Genomic DNA, 22,236 nt, shown 5'->3' on the forward strand with positions numbered 1-22,236 from the left:
ACTGTTGTGTCCTCCAGCATCTGTACAGCATCCACCTGGCGGAGCTCACAGAGGACTGCACCGTGCAGCTGGCTGACCACATCAAGGTATTTCAACGCCTTGTGATTTTGTCTTTATTTATTTTTTGTTGGTGTTTGCTGGGTCACATGTCGCCTTTCCGACATGTCGCCTTTCCGACGTTAACCCTAACCCTAACCGCACGCGGAAGCCACTAGTCGGAGTGGCGAGATGTCGGAATGGAAGGCGGTTACCGTTTGCTGCTGTCTGCTGCACCTTTAATGCGGTCACACCCTTGCCCGTTAAAGCCGAAAGCAAGCTACGTACACTGCAACTGTGAAGACAAACGGATCTAACAAAATAAGACTAAGGCAGTTTATTTTGTAATTTGGTGATTTTTTTTTAATTCTGTTGTGATTTGGCACTATAGTCAAATTTAACAAATTGTCTCAAGACAGTTTACATATAGAGCAGAGACCCAACGTTTCCCCCCCAGAGAGCATTTGGCAACAGTGGCAAGGAAAAAACCCTCCTTTTAACCACTTAAACCCTATACTTAGTTGACTGGATTCCCAAGAACTCTATTCTAGATCCACTCCTGTTTTCGCTCTACACTGAAATACATTGTCATCAAATGTTTGCCCCAGAATAGGGTTCATGTGGTTATTGGGAAGAAACCTTGGGCAGAACCAGGCTCTAGAGGGTGGGCGCCCCTGAGATACAGGGGAATGGAGAGAGAGAATAAGTGCCTGGTGTGCATGGATTCAAGTTCTCGCCACGACTGATTTCAGTCATTTGTATTCCATAGAAGCCAGCATGTCCTCTATGGCATCATGTTGCGCACCTACGCTCTCAATGCGCCTGCGACTGTTTCACAAATCACACATTACGACTTGGTCATACAAACCTTTTTCAACAAACCTTTTTCAGTCGTGAGATTGTATTTTGCTTTAATCCATGGGTGTGTCTCAGTTCATCCAGAGTGACCTGGACTGTGTGGCAGTGGAGTCGGCTCGCCTGCGGGCCTTCCTGACCGCCGGTCAGGAGAGCTCCAGCCTCTGCATCCTGCTGAAGGACCTGGATACCTCCTGCTCCGACATCAGACAGTTCTGCAAGAAGATCCGTCGCCGCATGCCCGGAACGGACGTGATGGGAGCACCTGCCGCTGTCATGTTTGGACCACAGGTACACATACACCCATTCTACTGTCTGTACGGGTCAGTGATTCTCAAACCTTTGAATTTCAAGGACCCCCCCCCTAATTTTTATGTGCACTAGGCCACAGACCCCCATTTGATGCAATTCATCTCTGGGGTCAATTCTTCATCTCTGGCAACCCCAATCTACCCTGTAAAATATTTTTTCAATTAAACAAAAAGCTACTTTTTGATATAATCTTTCACTGATATATTTTTCACAATGACCATTCCACATACAGGTAAATGTTGTTTGACAACTTCTCTTAGAGTGTTTGCCCCTGACAACCGGGAATGTATTTCTTTATGTACTTTTACAGTTAATAACAGGATTCCCACGGTCATGAATTTCCTGGATATATTTTGAAATGAGAAAAACTGTCTGCCAGGCCTGGAAAATGTTTGGAATTCATCAAATGTTTTGGAAGATGTTTGGATATACATAGTTTTTGGCTATTGATTTTGTTCATAAAAAACATGTCTAACATTTCATGAAATATGTAACATGGTAAAATGCAGTGCTGCGTAAGAGCTGCCTATTATACAGAACATCACGTAACAAAAATAATACATCTACAAGCTAAGAACAAACGTTGTTAGCTTGTAGATCTGTTCTGTCATGTGACGCCTTTGCTCGAGGTCTGTCTTGGGGCATTGATGGAGTAAGAGCCTCATTATTGCCACCATACGATTGATATAGGCCTGGAAATAGGGTGAAAAAGTTATGGAAAAGTTTTGAAAATGACCAGGTAAAAATGTGTGGGAACCCTGACCAGTGCTTTAAAATATTACTGTCTATCCCTGTGTTTCCCCTCCCTTTTTTTTACTTCCACTTAGATGGTTGAAAAAATTCTGAAGGACAGACCTGGCGGAGAGAGGATCCTTACCGAGTATGCTCGGACAAAAAGCCTAACGGATACTAGAAGACGCGACATGGTGAAGATATTGGTTGCACACATGGCAAGTGAACATGGGTATGTTGTCATCTAAAAAATATGCACCCAATACACAATTTTGGTTGTACTTGTTGCAGGCCAAAATCCTCCTTTTTGCAGAAGGCAGCGTCACAGCAATACTTTTGTTTGGATCTCATACGTGTGTGTGTGTGTGTGTGTACTGTAGGACGAGTCCTTCAAGGCGTGTTAAAGAGGACTATGCACAGGGCATCACTGCCTTATTCCCATACCTGGCCGATCCCCAGGGAAATTTGGGCTATGTAAGTACATAAAACACCAGTCTAACGCACATTTACACATGCTCATTAAAACCAAATGACACTTTCCCCCCCTCTTTTCTTCTTGTGTTTTAGGAACAGTATTACAATCCAGTAGATCGGAGTGGGTTTCTGGCATGGCGAGTGAAATCACTTCAAAAAGAAGCATCAGAGGGACAAGAAAAGAGCAGAAATGTTCAGCCACTGACGGGTGTGTGATTTTGATTGTTGCTAGAATTTAAGGGTGAAGTCACACACACACACACACACACACACACACACACACACACACACACACACACACACACACACACACACACACACACACACACACACACACACACACACACACACACACACACACACACACACACACACACACACACACACACACACACACACACACAGGAAGAACCAGTGCAACATGTCATGTTTCCCCCAGTCCACTGTCTAGCAACTGTGAAGATGGATCCTTATAGTAAATGCATATCACTGGAAAGTATTGCAGCAGTATATGTGGTTTCTACACTGTTACAGGTGGTCCAAATGCTGGCGACAGAGCTCCCGTCTGTGAGGAAAACCAGCTAACCACAGAAACCCAGTGTCGTGAGGCCATTGTATATGTGGCTGTATGTATGTATGTATGTGGCTCTTCAACTGCCTTGCATTAACCCACTAAGACCTGAGGAAGCGTCTGTGTCACTTTTTCATTTGAGCTAAAAAGCATTATTTTACACTTTGACTATTCAAAAATAGCAGATATATATCCCCTCCCCTCCTCTCCTCTCCCCTTCTCTCCTTCTCTCCATATCTACAAGCTCACTGTGAGTTTAATGTTTGGAAAATAGCAGATCTACAAGCTCACTGTAAACTTGTTGCCTTATTTTAAATAGCCGATCGACAAGCTCACTTGTCAGCTTGTAGATAACTTGTGAGCTTGTAGATCTGCTATTGTCACTATATTTATATAGTGACAAATATATATTTGTGTCTAAAATACAGTATTTTTGCTTGACATTTTCAGCTGTGGCGTGGCTGTACACCGGATCTGATATCTTGGCCAACACAGCTGTGGACTGAGGGGACCGTCCCAGACTGCACTACTGCAAGGTTTGTTTAACATAACATGACACATGTGCAAATCAAAACCTTTTAGATCTAACTATCTAATGTTAGCATATGGACATTTTCTTGTGGTCAGTCCATTGTCCGTTTTTAAGGAGGCATTGCCAATATACATACTCTGTAGCTTAACTCTTTGACTGCCATATGAACAGTGTAATAGTGTGCCACTGCTGCCAGCAAAAACAGTGATTTTTACTGTATCAGTTTGCATAGAAAAATACTGTACTTGTACTTCTATCCACTACAGCTCAGAGGCAAATATTGTACCTTTAATCCACTACAATTGTTAGAAAACTTTAGTTACTTTGTAGATTTTGGTTATTGTTTAAAAAAACATAGGGTACATTAACCACTTCAGCCCCATTTAAACTTTGGCTATTTGAAAATGGCAGATCTACAAGCTCACAATGCAACATGTTGTGAGCTTGTAGGCTTACAAGCTCACTTGTCAGCTTGTTGGACACTTGTCAGCTTGTAGATCTGCTATTGTCTATTGATATGCATGTACTTTCATAGCTTTGTGTCTAAAATATTGTATTTCTTTTTTTTTACAGCTCCTGCTGCGGACCCAGGTGACAGACACACCATCCCAGGCCTACTGCAAGGTGTGTAACTATCTAATGTTGGCTTATTGACATTGTCTTGGGGTCAAATACTAGGTTGTGGGGGTCTGTGGTTTAATGCATAGGCTAAAAAATGGAAGCTCTTTGACATTACAATAGTTTGAGAACCACTGGTATTCAGGTGACAAGTATATGTTGCTTACATTTTCTATAGTTGTCAGCTAATAATAATAATAATAATACATTTTATTTATAACGCACTTTACATTCTCACGGATGTCAGAGTGCTACAGATTAAAAACAGAGCATAAAAACAGCATAGGCAACAAAACAATTACAATAGACCCAACCAGGCTAAACTAAAGGGCCAACTTTTAGAAATTATAACTCAATACGAAAAACAAACAAAGTCCATGAAAAAATAGAAAAATGCTTTTTTTTAAAGGTAGGTTTTTAGTCCATTTTTAAAAGCATCAGTGGACTGTGGCGCTCTCAGGTGGTCTGGGAGGGCATTCCACAGACATGGGGCTGTGTGGCAGAAGGCCCGGTCGCCCATGGTGCGGAGGTTGGTGTCAGGCACGACAAGAAGGTTGGTGTTGTTGGAGCGGAGGCTTCGGGTGGCAGGTTTTGGGGTGAGGAGTTCTTTGAGGTAGGGGGGGGGGGGGGGGGGCGTTGCCGTAAATGCACTGATGGGTGAGAAGGGAAATCTTGTATTCGGTCCTGAAGGAGATGGGGAGCCAGTGAAGTGAGCGGAGGGTGGGTGTGATATGGTCATATTTTCGCACTCTCATCAGGACCCTATCAGCGCTGTTTTGGATGTATTGGAGCCTTTGGAGGCTCTTGTTAGGGATCCCGATGAGTAGTGCATTGCAGTAATCCAGCCTGGAGGAGATAAAGGCGTGGACGAGTCAGCTGACTGAAAGGTGATAATAGGGTCGTGATTAGAGGTGTGGTTATCCATATGTGGCCTATATTTCAGCACAATATGACAGTTTTCAAGATGGATCTTGGCACTGTTTCTTTGCTATTGTCCAGTTTATAGAAAGCTATATGCTGATATTCAATTCAATTCAATCTTTATTTCAGACCCAGGAGGATCCATATCACAAGAAAACAACACCACACAATAAAAACAGAAAATAAAATAAAATAAATAAAAAATAATGCAAATAGCTCACATTGTTCAGTTTCTGACATACAGACATGTGCGCCAATGGTTCCACAATCTAGAGGTGAACCTGACAGAGCTTCGTGTGGGGTCTGTTATGACAGCGATTATGTCATTTACTGACTCCGATGCTCTACACATAAACCTATACATAAGGTTGCGTAGCACAGCAGCACAGGTGGGTACCCCAACACTAACAAACATCTGGCTTGCACTGGAGCTTCTTGGAGCTCTCAGCAGCAGCCTCATGCAGTCATTATAGGCCACTGTAAGGCGCCTGAAGCTGCCTTGCCTGAAGCGACTCCAAAGGTGGGCAGTATACAGTGGTGTACAGAAGGATCTAAACAGTGAGATCTTCACAGGTACTGAGCACATGCTAAATTTGCGGCACAGCATGTTTGCTTGGGCATACAGCTTACGCCGCTGCCTATAGATGTCTTTGTCATCTGTTAGGTCATTGGAGATAATATGTCCCAAATAAGTAATCTCACTGCACACACTAAGAGCAGTGCCAGCCAGGTAGAAGTCAGGAAAGGTAGATAGTCTGTCTTCCCTACTTCGGACAATCATGACCTTACTCTTTTTCGCGTTGTATTTTATATTAAAATCAAAGCCATACTGTGAGCATATCCTCAGTAGCTGTTGTAGCCCAGCACTATATGGACTAAAGATGACCAAATCATCTGCATACATCAGGTGATTAATTAACGAGTCACCAACTCTACACCCTGTCCCACATGCATTTAACATCAATGATAAATCATTCATATAAACATTAAAAAGGAATGGAGAAATTATTCCTCCTTGACGGACACCATTGGTCACATGAAAAGGAGCAGATATTGACTTCCCCCATTTTACCCTCATTGTCTGGTGAGCATACCAGAACACCAAGATTCTGACTAGGAAACTAGGGACCCCTCTCTGTGTCAGTTTTAAGAATAACTTTTCATGATTGATGCGGTCGAAGGCCCTAGAGGCATCAATAAAAGAAACAAACATAGTAGAATTCTGCCTACTATATTTATCTAAAAGCTCTTTGAGTGCAAAAATACACAAATCAGTGCCGTGTTTTCGTTTGAATCCAAATTGGTTATCCGCTGACAGGATCAACCTCTCAAGTCTACTCAGTAGAATTGTCTCTAGCACTTTGGATAAAACGCTGGCCAATGCTATTGGCCTATAGTTATCAGAGCTGTTTAGTTTACCCACTTTGTCTTTAATGACCGGCACTAATACGACAGAGAGCATGGAAACAGGTAAAAACCCATGAACAAAAAAAACTGTAAAACACATAGCAACCAAAGGGCACAGTTTCTTACTGGCTAGTTTTAGATGTTCAGCTGTTATCTCATCCAGCCCACAGGCCTTATTATCTCCTAGCTTCAAAACTGCTTCATGAATTTCGGCAGGAGTAACAATCACCTCATCATTAAAATCTACATTTTCCACTACAACAAGATTACTTTTTACACAGTTGAACAGCTCAGAATATTGTTTCTGCCATAGCTGTGAAATTTCATCCGAACCACTCACTCCATCTATATTTGATGGAAGAGATGTTTTACAATTATTTATCATTTTAATTTCCTTCCAGAAATCATTCACATTATGCTTTTGTAGCTTCTTTGCCAGTGAATCTGACCTCATTATGTTCTCATTTCTTTTAATAAACCTAAGGGCATATTTAAAATTAGCATTAGTGTCTTTTTTATACTCAAACAGAGGGCCATGTCTGCTTTTGCCAGCCTCAGCCCATCTTTTAAAAGCCATTCTAGCCTCTGCATGAAGCTCTTGGACGTGAACATTCCACCCTGGCTTGGCATTACATGCTTTTGGCCTATGTTTGAGGAAAGGCCTGCTAGAAATACAGAGTGACTCCACAATAGACTCATACAGGGTAGATAACTCATTACAGTGTTGGACATTCCTGCAGTTCATGTCGCGACACAATAGAGCATCTTTTGGCACCTTAATATTACCTAGCAAGGCATCAGAACTTTTCACATATTTATCAAGATCTCTCTTGGTCAGTTTGGCCCAGTCAATTTTACCTGCACTTAAGCTGTTCTCCACAGGCAACAGCACCGGTAAATTGCCTGTATTTACCACCACACAAAATGGTATGTGGTCAGAGGTAGCCATATCATAGATAATCTCCATTTTATCAATACAGTCATGTGCATCTATTGTACAGAGACAATGATCAAGCCAGGAAGTAGTGTGCCAAGCCTCGCTAATATAAGTATAGCTCTTCTCAGGCAAAAGTACTTTGCTAGACAAAATCAAACCACTGTCTACACAAAATTGCATTAAATGCTTACCAAATAAGGAGTTAGCATCAGACACATCAGAATTCATGTCACCAACAACATATATGCAGGTGGAAGGATTATCCTGTATGAAAGACATAATAAATGCCATTCTGCTAAGATAATCATCTTCATTCTGATAACATTCATATGGTGTATACACATTCAAAATAATTAGCTTTTTGTCACTACAACACAGTTCAATTCCAATTGCCCAGTCAACGCCTAATCTAATCACATTAACCAACTGGTCATATTTTTTATTCCACAGCGTGGCAACTCCCCCTGGTATCCTCCCTCGTACCACTTTTGTACACAGGTCGGTGGTGGATTCCCCCGCCCCGTGAAAGTCCTTATGGATGGAGTTAAGGCCTTCCAGGTCTTGTTTAGCCAGGAAGGTCTCCTGAACACACAAAATGTCACATCCATCTAACAGTCTGTCCACAACAATACGGCGTGATTTATCAGATTCACTGTGGCCAACACGCAGCCCTCGCGCATTGTAAGATACAACTGAGATGTTCGTGTTCATAGAGAGTTAAGTTCATGTTCCTCACAGATACTATGCAGTCTCAGACTGGCTCACAAGCATAGCTACAGGTGTAGCTAGACACTTCAGCTCACTCCCCCCCCCGCTGCCAGTAGCCTTGGGCCCACGAGCCTCATAATAGCGGCGTACATAAGTCCCCGCGGGCCACAGTTTGGGGTCAAACATGTCCTCAACATTTTTACATTCAGTAGTAACGTGAAATGAGCCGAATCGGCTGTGGGGCGACTCGATTTTACGACACGTCACAGATGTATTACCCAGTTTCACTGATAAATAATCCCGCAGTGTATTCGCATCCAGATTAGGGGAAAACCGAGTAGCAAACACACTCACCAGTTTGGTTGTGACCACTGCAATGTTGCTCTCAGTGCCAGTTCCTATTATTCCCTCATTCTTCTGCTCACGTCTCCCGTGAGCTTGCTTGTTGTGGGGTTTGTGTCTCACTGCTGCTGCTGCTTTCAGCGACACCGGCTTCTTGCGTCCTTCCTTCACAACACGGCTCCACTGCGGGGACTTTAGTTGTGATAGTGGCAATGAAGTTGTAGTTACACCTACATCCAACTCCTCTCGTTGTGCGGAAACCACCAGCCCTTGCACCCCCTCTCGTGAGGTACTGGCGATCCCGGGATCCAAACCCGGGCCTCGGAGCCTCCCAGCGGGAGGCATTAGCTCCTGTTGACAAACAGAGCCTGTTAGCCCCCGCCACGGCTCTGGCCCCCGCTGCTCCTCCCCTGCGTTGTCTGCAGCCCCAGGATCGCGGGCGGGATCATCACGCCGTTTCTCTACAGCTGTTAGCCGGCTTTCCACAGCCGCAACAATAGCACCCAGGTTCACACTTACATCTGTCTGTGATTCCAGTGACCTCCTCAGACCAGACACTTCTTGGCTCAGCTGCTCCAGTCTGCTCAGCAGCGCCGAAGCGTCCATGTTGCCGAACCCAACCGGTGGCAGTTCATCCAGATAGTGTGACACAAATCTGGGAATATTTTCTCCGAGCTCATTAAAAACTTTTAAGCAGGCCTTGACGTTATTCACGTCTTTCTGTGCGCCTTTGTGCGTTACATTCCGTACAGTGGTATTCGGGCATAGTTCAAACAGCAGCCGCTTTGACTCCTCAATCCAGTCAGATGTAAAATTGTTTGTTGACAACATCACAATTTCATCCTGGCTTAGTGTCTTCATTTTAACCACAATAAAGTTTAAAAGCTCGTCTTCCACTATCACCTTCCCATCCTCTGTTTTGTAGATATCAGGTTTTGATAGCCATCATTGCTTTGTGTTTGTTTAGTAACAGGGAACAGCCTGTCTCTGCAGGTCCTTTTTAAACAGAAAATTAAGGGTGTGTTGGCAATTTCATCCAACCATAATCAACAACTTGATTGTATAGGATGTGTCCTGTATGAGTTCTCTCTCCTGATTGGATGAAATTGGTCTCTCAAAATCACAATTTAGTTTTAAAGGCAGTTACTGTATTCACCCAGAAGCAGTATAATAGCAGTCGCACCCCTACTTAAGTAAGACTGTGTTTGCATACTGGTATAGTGGTGTAGTTAACTGGTATAGTTGCTGTGTTTTCACGTCGTGGATGCAATGTATTATTTAGTATATTCGTTTCCATTTGAAAGTATGCTTTAATAAGTACCTGGCATACAAACATGCTCACTTCTGTGTGCCTACGTGTCTTTGGGTCATTCCAGGGCCAGTGTTTAAAGGAGGAGTTCACCCAAAAAATTACTTATTTTCTATCAATTGCACACCCTATGAAGCCTTGAATCCATGGATTATTTTTTGTTTTTGTCGCATTCCTAAGCCAATAATTTGATTCCCGTCTCCTACCAGCTAATGTATCCGGTAGGAGACACAAAGTAGATTATTTGTGTCTCCTACCGGAAATACACACGGTCATCAAATTATTGTCTTAGGAATGCCACAAAAAACAAAAATAAATCCATGAAATCAAGGCATAAATCACAGTATTATTCATATTGTAGCATTGTTTTGTCTTTTTTCATAACTATTGATTGTGAAGCATTTGTTTGAAAAGAACACTAACACTTGTTTCCCTGTTTTTCAGAAGCCGTCCAGCACTGACATGTTTTTTTGCCTTTAACCTTTTTCTACTTTTCAGGAATGTTCTTTGTGAATAATTGTCATATTTCTAAGATAATTGCATTCCATTTATGTTGTGGCTCGTGAACCGGTAGTACCCAATTTCTATAACACAATATTGGCCATCCCTGAATTTAATAACAAACTCACACATGAAATAATCAATTCTAACAAATGCATAACAAACTATTTTGGATTGTATACTGCCTTTTCATGACCCACTACCTTATATTTACATGTGCATGTTGTAAATGTTTAACTCACCATTTGTTTTTAGGGCTGTAAGACTGTAACACTTATTAGGACTAAATTATTTTTTAATTCATTTTGACAAAAAATGTAATTTTATTCAAACAGCTAATATACACTTATTAAAATAGGACTTAATTTCCTAATTAAACTAATAAATGTAATCCCAAAATAATTATGGAAAATGTTACACATTGATTCATTGATAAATACAAAATTAGATATCTACAAAATACACTTTGAGATAATTAACTTAATCAATATAGTTGCAGCCCTACAATTTGTACCTATTTTTTCAGAATGTTACAGAATGTTTAATAATATATTAATATATTTACCAGGAGCTTGCTTGATCCCCTTTTTTAACAAATGGGTCGGTGCAAGAATTTTTTCCCCGTGCACTCCTAAATTGGCTGAAATAGGAGGCGGGTTTTTTGCTTCACCCTGGAAAATATTGAATTTACTTAAAAGTTAGAATATAATTTTGGATAATAACAGTAATAGTAGTAATAATAATCATTATAGCATCAACAATATATCTGTCAATAATAAACTGTTTACAGGCATTGTAATAGTTACCATACTATATAATTGTATAATTATCAATAATAACTATAATTAACCTATATATAGAATCATAAAATATAACCATACTATTATTACATATATAATCATAATAACAACAACAACTATAATAACAATAATTGATAGGACATTATACCAAATATATTGATGGTGTTGCTTACAGTAAAGGTACCAATAATACAATTGTGTTAATAAATACTTTAAACTATATCTGCTCTGCTTTGTCTCTACTTATTATTCTTTTTACCATGTGGTTGAAAAGTGAATCTATATGTTTGGTAATGTATTTAGTCGCATGTATTTAACATTTACAATGAATACAGATGTGTGTTTTTTTTTTTTGGAATTACTATTCATAATCAGAAGGGTTCTTCACTACTAAAGCTGAACAAAAAGTGAAACTTTGGAATGTAACATCTCTTAATACCTAAGCCCATACACATATGAACATAATACACAAAAGTTTTTTGTTTAACTGACAATAATTTTTGCCTTCTACAATCTGGTGTTTTAATTTATTTGACCAACTTATCCACTTAACGGTTTGATCCATGCAAGAGTCAAAGCTTGTAATTGAAAGTGTTGTCAGACTATAATCTCTGCCTGCTGGACAAAATGGACTTCAATCCCTCTACTGTGTGTAAAACTGTGAAGCAATCTACATGGACATTAGAGCTTAACCAAAACTCCTGCCTGGTGATGACAAGTCTGTCACAATGTAGGCTAAACAATAGTTTTTCATTGTGGTATTGACGCCATTCAGTAACATTGATGTGCCTGATATGCTGGGGAGTATCTATTTTACAATATACAAAATGGTATGGCTTCAACCCAGCTACTAGCCAGGTCGACATGTATCGTAATGGTTCCACATGTATTATATGGTGAGACATTCCCAAGTACATTACAAGGTATTTAATATCTATTATCAGGCTGGGGGAAAATAGGTGCTGAATCTTATACTCACAAAACATGACATCATAATATAAGGAAAACGTGAAATGTCTTCTGAGTATTTACAACTTGTTTGCAAATAGCAGATATGCCATTTACTCTATATACACAGGGTATTGTCTCCTCTCAATATCTCAGATCAGAACAATAAGGTAAAAAAAAAAGGCAAGTTTGCTTTAACAATAATTTATTTTGAGATCTTCAACACCACTGGAGACTGGACTGTGAACTATGTGACGATGGATTCCTTGGACCCCCATGGCCGCAACCCAGAACTCTGCGTCGGCGCAACCACACTTTGCAATTGCCCTGAATTGTGAAAATTCTAGTTCAGTCTTATGCTAGATGTGCTCCTGTTTCTGCTCAACATTGTAACAGGGCCTTTTATTTATATGGTATATATTTTACCACGAATGTTCGTATTTTACCACGAATGTTCCATTTTCGTATGAAAATCTTGTACATATTGTGTGTCTTGTGACGATTGGGTCCAATATTTAGTTCAGTAACCATGGAGCTAAGGAATGGTTCAGAAGCTGTGTTCACGTTCACAAAATGAATATTGGAATTGGTCTATTTGTTCTATTTGATGCCTCTTTGTTATGCATCTTTTGGGAGGCCAAATACAGGCTTATATTTTTGTAACTGTCATTATTCGACTGTTCTCTTGGGATAAAAAAAACTAAAACAAAACAAAACAATTAAACGTCAACGGTATAGTTTGAATTAACGGCTTGCTCCTCCGGACGCGAAACGTAACGTCTGGGGGGTGACAGATACATTTTTTACACCCACCCTTTGTTATTGTGGTCCAAGTGAAGACGATGATTACTTTTAATTGAAAGTCATGTGTAATAATTAAAAGTAACTTCCCCTACACTGTCTATGAATTGACCTTCCTTCTCTCCGTGTCTTCCGGGTTGCAGTTGGAGGTTCTTCACCTGCTGTCTCCAGAACAGAAGGCTGAGCTGCTACTGAGGCCTGAGGTTGCAGGCCTGGACAACGGGACCCTCAGCCTGATCTTCCACAGCTTGATGACCGGTGGTCCTGGGCCCACCCCCACCTCCACCCCCGGATACACATACACCTCACATAGCCCCTACTCACCACCACCACCACCACCACAGAATAGCTTCAGAGAGGTTGCATAGCTTTAAATATTATACATTTCTTTCATCCAATTAAACTTTTACCAGATTGTTGATGGTAATCTTCATAACCTTAAACAATATTATTTTGTTCTTTTTGAAACACTTGCAGGTGGTGAATGGGTTGATGGGAGCTTTCAGACCTGTTGGGAGCCTCGTCAGTGAGTTTGTGTCTCTCACACGTGAGGTACATACAGCGTACATACATATACTATATGCATATATGAGAAGCCAATTACTTGTTTTTATATGACTAGTTTATTATGGTTATGCATATTACATCTGCTAACCTGACATGACCCTGACATTCCTATCTATCTGTTGCTCTCCAGAGAAATGTATCCGAGATCGGAAGCATGACTCTGACCCAGACCCTGCTGAACTGGACCCTAGCTGAGCTGGCTGGCATGTACACGCCACATAATACGTCCATAGCCCAACCAATGGAAGAGTTTGATGTGACAAATGTGGAGGATTGGTTCAACCATGTTGTACCGCCACTATTACAGAGATTCTTACCCCATGGGCAACTCCCTGACCAAATCAAGTATGCCTTCCACCAAGTGTTGTAAGTACAATTCATATTCTTTCATACAGTGAGTAGATGCATGTACAGTCCAGCGTCCATGTCTTTCCAATTATGTTGTGCAGGCTAGTCTTGACCAAAGTCACAGATTTTCCTGGATGAGCCGAACTAGTTTAATTAAGAGTGCCGGTGGTGTTAGTGGACTTCTGTTTCCTTTCACATTCAACACAACACAACACAAAATAATGGAAATCAACAAAAGGGCAACGTTTATTTATGGATTAACTCAAAACGTTTCTTTGAATATTACATGCGAGATAGCAAATATTGAGTGAGTAATAACTGGAATTGTTGATTGTAACCTTAAACAAGTGACCTAAGCAAGGCAGGACACAAAGATTACAAAAGGAAAGACAAACACAAGCCCTTTACTAAGATGTGAACACAGGGTAGGTGGCTGAACAAAGTTAAAATTATTAAAGGGAGCTTAAATACAAACCGACACAAGGAATTTGTCACTTTGTGATAGTGAACCTAACAAGACAAAGGTCAACAATGTCCTGCTTTTGGAGTGATAACAAAGGTCAGCCTCTGGGCACCCTCTGGTGGCCATCCAGAAATATTGCAGGTTATGTCCTTTGTAAGTCCCTTGTTTCGTCCACTGTCCATTATCTATGCATATGATGCTGATTATTGTGCTTGCTTGTTGAACAGCTATTTGGACATGGGCAATGACACCACTGAGGTCCAGGACACTTGCAGCATCACCCTTGAAGAAAGATCATGTGGCGTGAGAAGGCTTTATTAATTGTTTCTGAATTTCTTTAATTTAAATGTATTACACAAAGGATTCCAAATTCTATTCTAGATGTCGTCGGATAGGAAAGTCATGCCTGTACATCCATTATCCTTCTCCCCATCTCTTCTACCAGCTTACCAACGCAGTGGAAAATGTGGCCCGTTTCATGCACTGTGCTGCCCGTAGCAACCTCACTATGTCAGAGTCGATGATACCCAGGAGAACCTGGAGGACCCAGACTTCATCAGGATGTGGTTCCAGATCAAACTGCTGCCTCTGCTGCCTACAGTTCCCATAAGCCTCCTCGACTGCCTCAGCTTTAAGAACTTCACCTGTCCTGTTTACCAAGCCCTGTGAGTTGTCCCGTTTATAAAGGGAATGCTATCTTCTCTAGAACATAACTGTTTCCCAAACATTTTCAGCTTGAGACCTGAAAGATACATTTGGTGACTTCCTGGGACCTAAACTTTTAAGAAAAATCATTATGAATTATAAAGTATGCATATTTAAAAAATGTATTTCTTAAAATCTTCTGAAAATCTTTTGTATTCCTTTTCCTTTTCTTTCATTTCTGAAAATCTGTTGATTTAAAAAACTTTACCTTACTTTAATTCATAAAACCTGGTCTGTGACGCAAAAATGGGTCAAGAGTAAGACCCTACGTTTGGAAAACACTTATAGTCGAAATACACAAAATAGTCCCGGAATAATGATACATTTCTTTGCATTGCTGGGTCCAGAGTAAAAGACCTGAGTCATCATATGCGTCTCATGGATCCTGATCACAACCACAGCCCAGTGATGTACGAACACTTCATCCATTCCTTCTTGCTACATCACAACACGTCCGGTAAGTGAACCAAGTAGCCATAGCTAGAGACAAACTCAGAGGACCATTTGTCTGCAGATGTACAGGAATTTCTGTTGCTTTCAGGGTACATTTTTGAGTAAAACATTACTCTATTCTAATACTATACTATTATAGCCTACACTGACTTGTGTATTTATCTTCAGATCCTCAGTGTGTCTCCTCATCCAGCCATAGTGCAGAATGGCTGGAGGAGAACTTTGGATTCTTCTCCATGTTCGCCCCCATCACAGACTTCTATGACCTCAACCGTGACTTCTCTGGAGTGAGTGTGGATAATCTGAACATTTTTACTGAAAACATTGATTTGATTGTTTGTACTTGACACTACAATTTCAGTAACTTAATAACCTTTCAACCTGGCGTATATTTTGGGCATGTCATCACAGGATTGCAAGATTTTCAAAAACGTAATAGCTGATTTGCGAGTGTGACATTATAATTCGATTACGTATAAAATAGGGCTTCAGTGGTTAAATCTCATATCCTGCCCTCTCCCATTATGTCCTGTCTGTCTGTCTCTTGTCTTAAACGTGTCCAGATTCTACACCTCCTGACTCCGAAGCAGACTGCAGAGATGCTGCTGGTGCCTACTCCTCCAGAGAAAGACGTCATCATCCATGCAGTGTTTGACCATCTGACACAGTCTCAAGGAGACTTTCCTGAGTTCCTGCACCACCTGGTTCTGCTCGCTAGAGAGGTAACCTCATCTGTAGAGCGTCTTATGACAGCTTAAAAAACGTACAGCAAAATATAATACTAATTATAATAATAATAATTATTATTATTATAATGCATGGACTTTTATCCACCCTGTGATGTCTACCAAGTCATGTGAGTGTCTTGTGATGATGTTACATGGCTTACATTTTAAAGGGGCTACACCATGAATGTAAAAAAAAATATATTATATATAAATATTGCCCGCCAACAACCCCGTGGTCAACAATTGGTATTTTCTTGTGCGCCTGGCGTATTTCATCCAATTAAATGATAACTTCATGAAGACATTTGGAAAGTCTGTTTCCAATGTATTTTGCATTGTATTCTTGCATGTGAGGCTGTTGTCCTTTTACCATAATATTTAATATTGTCTGACCACATTACCACCAAGATAAAAGTCTTGTAAATGTATTGCATGAATGAACAGGTATCGCAAATAAAGTGATTCCAGTTGCATTTCTGATCTGGTGTCCCGTCTAATATGTCTCTATCCACTAATATGTCTCTATCCACAACGTCAGGCCTATGTCAGTGAGTCGTTCATCCCAGAAGAGAAAGTCCAGGAGCTGGGGCCTGCGTCACGCAACGCCACTACTGATGACATCAGCATGTGGAACATCACACAGATTGACACACTGTGTTCTTTAATGGACTCTTCAGATGGGGAGTGGGATTCAGCTCTGGTAAGTATACAAATGATCTTTCATTGATTGATGGTGTTATTGACAAAAATGCATGGGGCGGCAGTGGCTCAGGAGGTAGAGCGTCTGTCTGTTTGTCTGTCTGTCTGTCTGTCTGTCTGTCTGTCTGTCTGTCTGTCTGTCTGTCTGTCTGGCTGGCAGGCTGGCTGGCAGGCAGTGTAATCAGTGTAGAAGTGAGAAAACATAATGCGTTGTGATTATATTTACACGTTTTTGCATGTGTGTTCGTAAATGTGTGCAGTACATGTATATGGCACTAACACATTTTTTGTCACCATCAAGGCCAAGGCCATCATTTCCAAGTATCTGACTAAGGCGGGCAACAGTCTTGGCAGTGCAGAGCTCAGTTGTGTCAAGGGACCCAACCTGTGTTCCCTGGATACCAGTGTCCTACAGACCATCTCAGAGGACACCCTCAGGTGAGGGGTGTTGGGGAGGGAGCCAGTAGTATCGTAAATCATGTTTACTTTAGTATTTCTTCACTACTTGCACACACTTGAACATCGACATTAATCCAAAAAACTATTATTATAAAAAATGAATTGGGAATATTTGTGGGCTTTATTGACAGTGTATAGTAGAGCGAGACAGGAAACAGGGAGAGAGATGGGTAATGACATGCAGCAAAGGTTGTCGGGACTGGGATTCAAACTCGCGACACTCTGTCAGACTGTATTAGAGCCTATATATGGTATGCGCCTGGACCGCTAGGCCAACGGGCGCCCCACCCAAAACTATTTTTAACCTAATTAACCCTGGCATCCGTATTTTGGGCTGGCAAAAATAAGAATCAATTATTATTTTATAGAAATAAAAGTCCTAATAATAATAATTCACGCATTTTCACAAATAAAAAAGAAAGTAGTAAAATTAGCATACATTTCTACAAGCAACATCGTACAACAAATTATAAAAGAGTGATGTGTGTGATTCCATGACATATTAGCCAAAAGGTAAATAAGATATGTAAGGGACTGAATTTTAGAGACTGAATACATTACATTTGTGGTTGAAAATGTGGTAGCACTCTTTTGAGATGTGTGCTGTGTGTCTCCTGGTGTTTCCAGTAATTCCAGTTTGCTGGTAGTGTCCAGCTGTACGCTGGAGAAGAAGAAAGTGCTCTTTAACATCGCAGAAAAAGCCTTCTCTGGACTCAGCCGCACTACAGCTATCAGCACTACCAGCTTCCAGAATACAGAGCCATTTTTGGTAAGCAAGCATTCATTCACATGTACATGCGTACAAACACATACTGTATATTGCAGTGGTTCTCAAACATTTCCATGTCAAGGACCCCAAGTTCATACACAACTGTCGGTAGCACTTTACAATAATGACCCGTTATAAAGCATTTATAAACGTTTATAAGTAGTTTGTAAACTATTAACAAATCACTAACAACCTATTTGTTGACATTCGTAAATGATTACTAAAACCTTTATAACTACGGTTACAAATCATCTATAAAGGTATTAGTAACTATTCATGAATAAGCCATGTATAATACATCTGTAAATGATTATTAAATCATTTGTAACTGATGTTACATAATATATACAAGCTATTGGTAGCTTGTTCATGTTTAACATATGCTTTGTTAAACATTCCTAAAGTATCTATAAATCCTTAGTACATGTTATTATGTGCCCTATAGTAAAGTGAAGACAGTTCATCATTTACAACTGTCTGTTAATGTGTTTGTTCATGTTTAACATGCTTTGTAAAACATTCCTAAAATATCTATAAATCCTTTGTACATGTTATTATGTGCCCTACAGTAAAGTGAAGACAGTTCATCATGTATGACTGTCTGTTAATGTGGACTTTCTCCTTACCTGTTGCAAACTACCTGGCTTTCATGAATGCAGACACCAAACAATTACTAGAATTATCATTCATGTTAAGCAAATGATGCGTAAGACATTCGTAAAGAGTATGTAAACCATTTGTGGTGTTAGGGACCAAAAAAGTCACTACAAAGTACTACCAATCAACTCTAAATTGCCTGAAACGTACTCCTAACAGGTTTTTGGGGGGACGATTTTGGCCTCCATACTTAGTGATTATTTCGGATTTAACTTTCGTTTCGGTGGTGACCAACTTTCGTTTCGGTAGTTTGATTACAAAATGTAAGTTGTGTAAAAAATAATCTGACTATACTAAGTTGTTATTTGTTTGTTTAAGTCAGGCTATACTCTACTCAGAGTCATAAGTTTACAAAATGTACTAAAGTACAGTGAACGTCTGTGCGGTTTGTCTTCATCACTGAAAATAACGTACATGTAAACTGATGTCATGTGCAGTTGGGGTGAAGAAACACAACCATTTCACTCCTAATAACACCTATTTGATTTGACATCCTGACTTGCTGCTGTAGCTGAGGCTTGAACTTGTTACCTGCGGCTCACTAGTCAGTGACTCTATCCATTCACCTACAGCTGTTTTCTTGGAATCTGTGGTTCTGAAACGTTTTCTTGTCAACCCCCCAAATTGACATGTATTTGGGCAGTGGACCCCAATGTGAAAAGATGTAGTGTCAGGGCCCCCCATGAAAAAGATTTATATTTATGCTGTAACACATTTTTTAAAAGTTATTTGTCTCGTTTGTTGTTCAAGTCAAAGCACCAGGAAGGCTGTACTTGTCAGCCATCTGTTAGCTCAATGGGTTGAGACGCAGTATTCATGATCCAGAGGCCATGAGTTCAAATCCCATTGATGTCTTTCCTATGATTCTTTCCTTTGCAGACTGGCTTCCAGAAGATCAACTGAAAACTACCAGCAAGGCTATATTTGTCATCCAACTGTTAGCTCAATGGGTTGAGACGCAGTATACATGATCCAGAGGCCATGAGTTCAAATCCCATTGATGTCTTTCCTATGATTCTTTCCTTTGCAGACTGGCTTCCAGAAGATCAACTGAAAACTACCAGGAAGGCTGTACTTGTCAGCCATCTGTTAGCTCAATGGGTTGAGACACAGTATTCATGATCCAGAAGCCATGAGTTCAAATCCCATTGATGTCTTTCCTATGATTCTTTCCTTTGCAGACTGGCTTCCAGAAGATCAACTGAAAACTACCAGCAAGGCTATATTTGTCATCCAACTGTTAGCTCAATGGGTTGAGACGCAGTATACATGATCCAGAGGCCATGAGTTCAAATCCCATTGATGTCTTTCCTATGATTCTTTCCTTTGCAGACTGGCTTCCAGAAGATCAACTGAAAACTACCAGGAAGGCTGTACTTGTCAGCCATCTGTTAGCTCAATGGGTTGAGACGCAGTATTCATGATCCAGAGGCCATGAGTTCAAGTCCCATTGATGTCTTTCCTATGATTCTTTCCTTGAGTGGGTTCGATTCCCACTCCGAGTCATGTGTCCCCGGTAACTTGAGGCAACGGATAAATTGACTGATATCCTTAGTGATGCTTCCCTTTGCAGACTAACTTCTAGAAAACAAGTTAAAACCACCAGGAAACCTGTAACTCTCAGCCAACAGCATAGCTCGACTGGTAGAGCGTCTGTCCAATGACTTGACTTGACTTGAGTGGGTTCGATTCCCACTCGAGTCAAGTGTCCCAGGTAACTTGGGGCAACGGATAAATTGACTGATATCCGTAGAATAACTTGTAGGAGAATTTATCCGTTGCCCAAAGATACTTGAGTGGGTTCGATTCCCACTCAAGTCAAGTCATGTTATTGGACACCGGGGACACTTGACTCGAGTGGGAATCGAACCCACTCAAGTCAAGTCAAAACCACCAGGAAACCTGTAACTCTCAGCCAACAGCATAGCTCGACTGGTAGAGCGTCTGTCCAATAACATGACTTGACTTGACTTGACTGGGTTCGATTCCCACTCGAGTCAAGTGTCCCCGGTAACTTGGGGCAACGGATAAATTGACAGATATCCGTAGAATAACTTGTAGGAGTGTGCTGGTTCAAATCCAGTTCAACCCAGGACCGAGCGGTCCTGGGTTCGATTCCCACTAATGTCAAGTTAGTGACTTGACTCGAGTGGGAATCGATCCCAGTCAAGTCAAGTCATGTTATTGGACAGACGCTCTACCAGTTGAGCTATGCTGTTGACTGAGAGTTACAGGTTTCCTGGTGGTTATAACTTTTTTTTTTTTTTTTTAGAATTAACTTGTTTTTCTAGAAGTTAGTCTGCAAAAGGAAGCATCACTAAGGATATCAGTCAATTTATCCGTTGCCCCAAGTTACCGGGGACACTTGACTCTAGTGGGAATCGAACCCAGTCAAGTCAAGTCAAGTCATGTTATTGGACAAACGCTCTACCAGTTGAGCTATGCTGTTGGCTGAGAGTTACAGGTTTCCTGGTGGTTATAACTTGTTTTTTTTTTGTTTGGAATTAACTTGTTTTTCTAGAAGTTAGTCTGCAAAGGGAAGCATCACTAAGGATATCAGTCAATTTATCCGTTGCCCCAAGTTACCGGGGACACTTGACTCGAGTGGGAATCGAACCCAGTCAAGTCAAGTCAAGTCATGTTATTGGACAGACGCTCTACCAGTTGAGCTAAGCTGTTGGCTGAGAGTTACAGGTTTTCTGGTGGTTTTAACTTGAGCTAAGCTGTTGGCTGAGAGTTACAGGTTTTCTGGTGGTTTTAACTTGTTTTTCTAGAAGTTAGTCTGCTCTACCAGTTGAGCTAAGCTGTTGGCTGAGAGTTACAGGTTTTCTGGTGGTTTTAACTTGTTTTTCTAGAAGTTAGTCTGCAAAGGGAAGCATCACAGTAAAGACACCAGTGGGATTTGAACTCATGGCCTCTGGATCATGTATACTGCGTCTCAACCCATTGAGTTAACAGATGGCTGACAAGTACAGCCTTCCTGGTAGTTTTCACTTGATCTTCTGGAAGCCAGTCTGCAAAGGAAAGAATCATAGGAAAGACATCAATGGGATTTGAACTCATGGCCTCTGGATCATGAATACTGCGTCTCAACCCATTGAGCTAACAGATGGCTGACAAGTACAGCCTTCCTGGTAGTTTTCAGTTGATCTTCTGGAAGCCAGTCTGCAAAGGAAAGAATCATAGGAAAGACATCAATGGGATTTGAACTCATGGCCTCTGGATCATGTATACTGCGTCTCAACCCATTGAGCTAACAGTTGGATGACAAATATAGCCTTGCTGGTAGTTTTCAGTTGATCTTCTGGAAGCCAGTCTGCAAAGGAAAGAATCATAGGAAAGACATCAATGGGATTTGAACTCATGGCCTCTGGATCATGAATACTGCGTCTCAACCCATTGAGCTAACAGATGGCTGACAAGTACAGCCTTCCTGGTGCTTTGACTTGAACAACAAACAAGACAAATAACTTTAAAAAAATGTGTTACAGCATAAATATAAATCTTTTTCACGGGGGGCCGGACACTACATCTTTTCACATTGGGGTCCACTGCCCAAATACATGTCAATTTGGGGGGTTGAC

General features: G+C 40.9%; 1 protein-coding gene and 1 long non-coding RNA gene across 2 annotated transcripts; both read left to right on the plus strand.

Moving 5' to 3' along the window:
* Positions 1–13,677: 13,677 nt before the first annotated feature.
* On the plus strand, positions 13,678–14,705 carry LOC311056915. The gene is made up of 3 exons (XR_014601924.1): positions 13,678–13,737; positions 14,410–14,485; positions 14,628–14,705. It is a non-coding gene; the product is annotated as an uncharacterized lncRNA (long non-coding RNA).
* Positions 14,706–14,739: 34 nt separating this feature from the next.
* Positions 14,740–17,209, plus strand: LOC311056754 (uncharacterized protein; the record flags this gene model as incomplete). Its single annotated transcript, XM_084073560.1, has 5 exons — positions 14,740–14,847; positions 15,235–15,344; positions 15,509–15,627; positions 15,931–16,062; positions 17,069–17,209. Exons 1-5 carry the CDS (start codon positions 14,744–14,746, stop codon positions 17,207–17,209), a joined length of 606 nt encoding a protein of 201 aa, XP_083929686.1. The 5' UTR covers positions 14,740–14,743.
* Positions 17,210–22,236: the final 5,027 nt, after the last annotated feature.

This window comes from Gymnoscopelus microlampas (genome assembly GCF_963454915.1).
Source record: "Gymnoscopelus microlampas genome assembly, chromosome: 12".
NCBI classification, from domain to species: domain Eukaryota; kingdom Metazoa; phylum Chordata; class Actinopteri; order Myctophiformes; family Myctophidae; genus Gymnoscopelus; species Gymnoscopelus microlampas.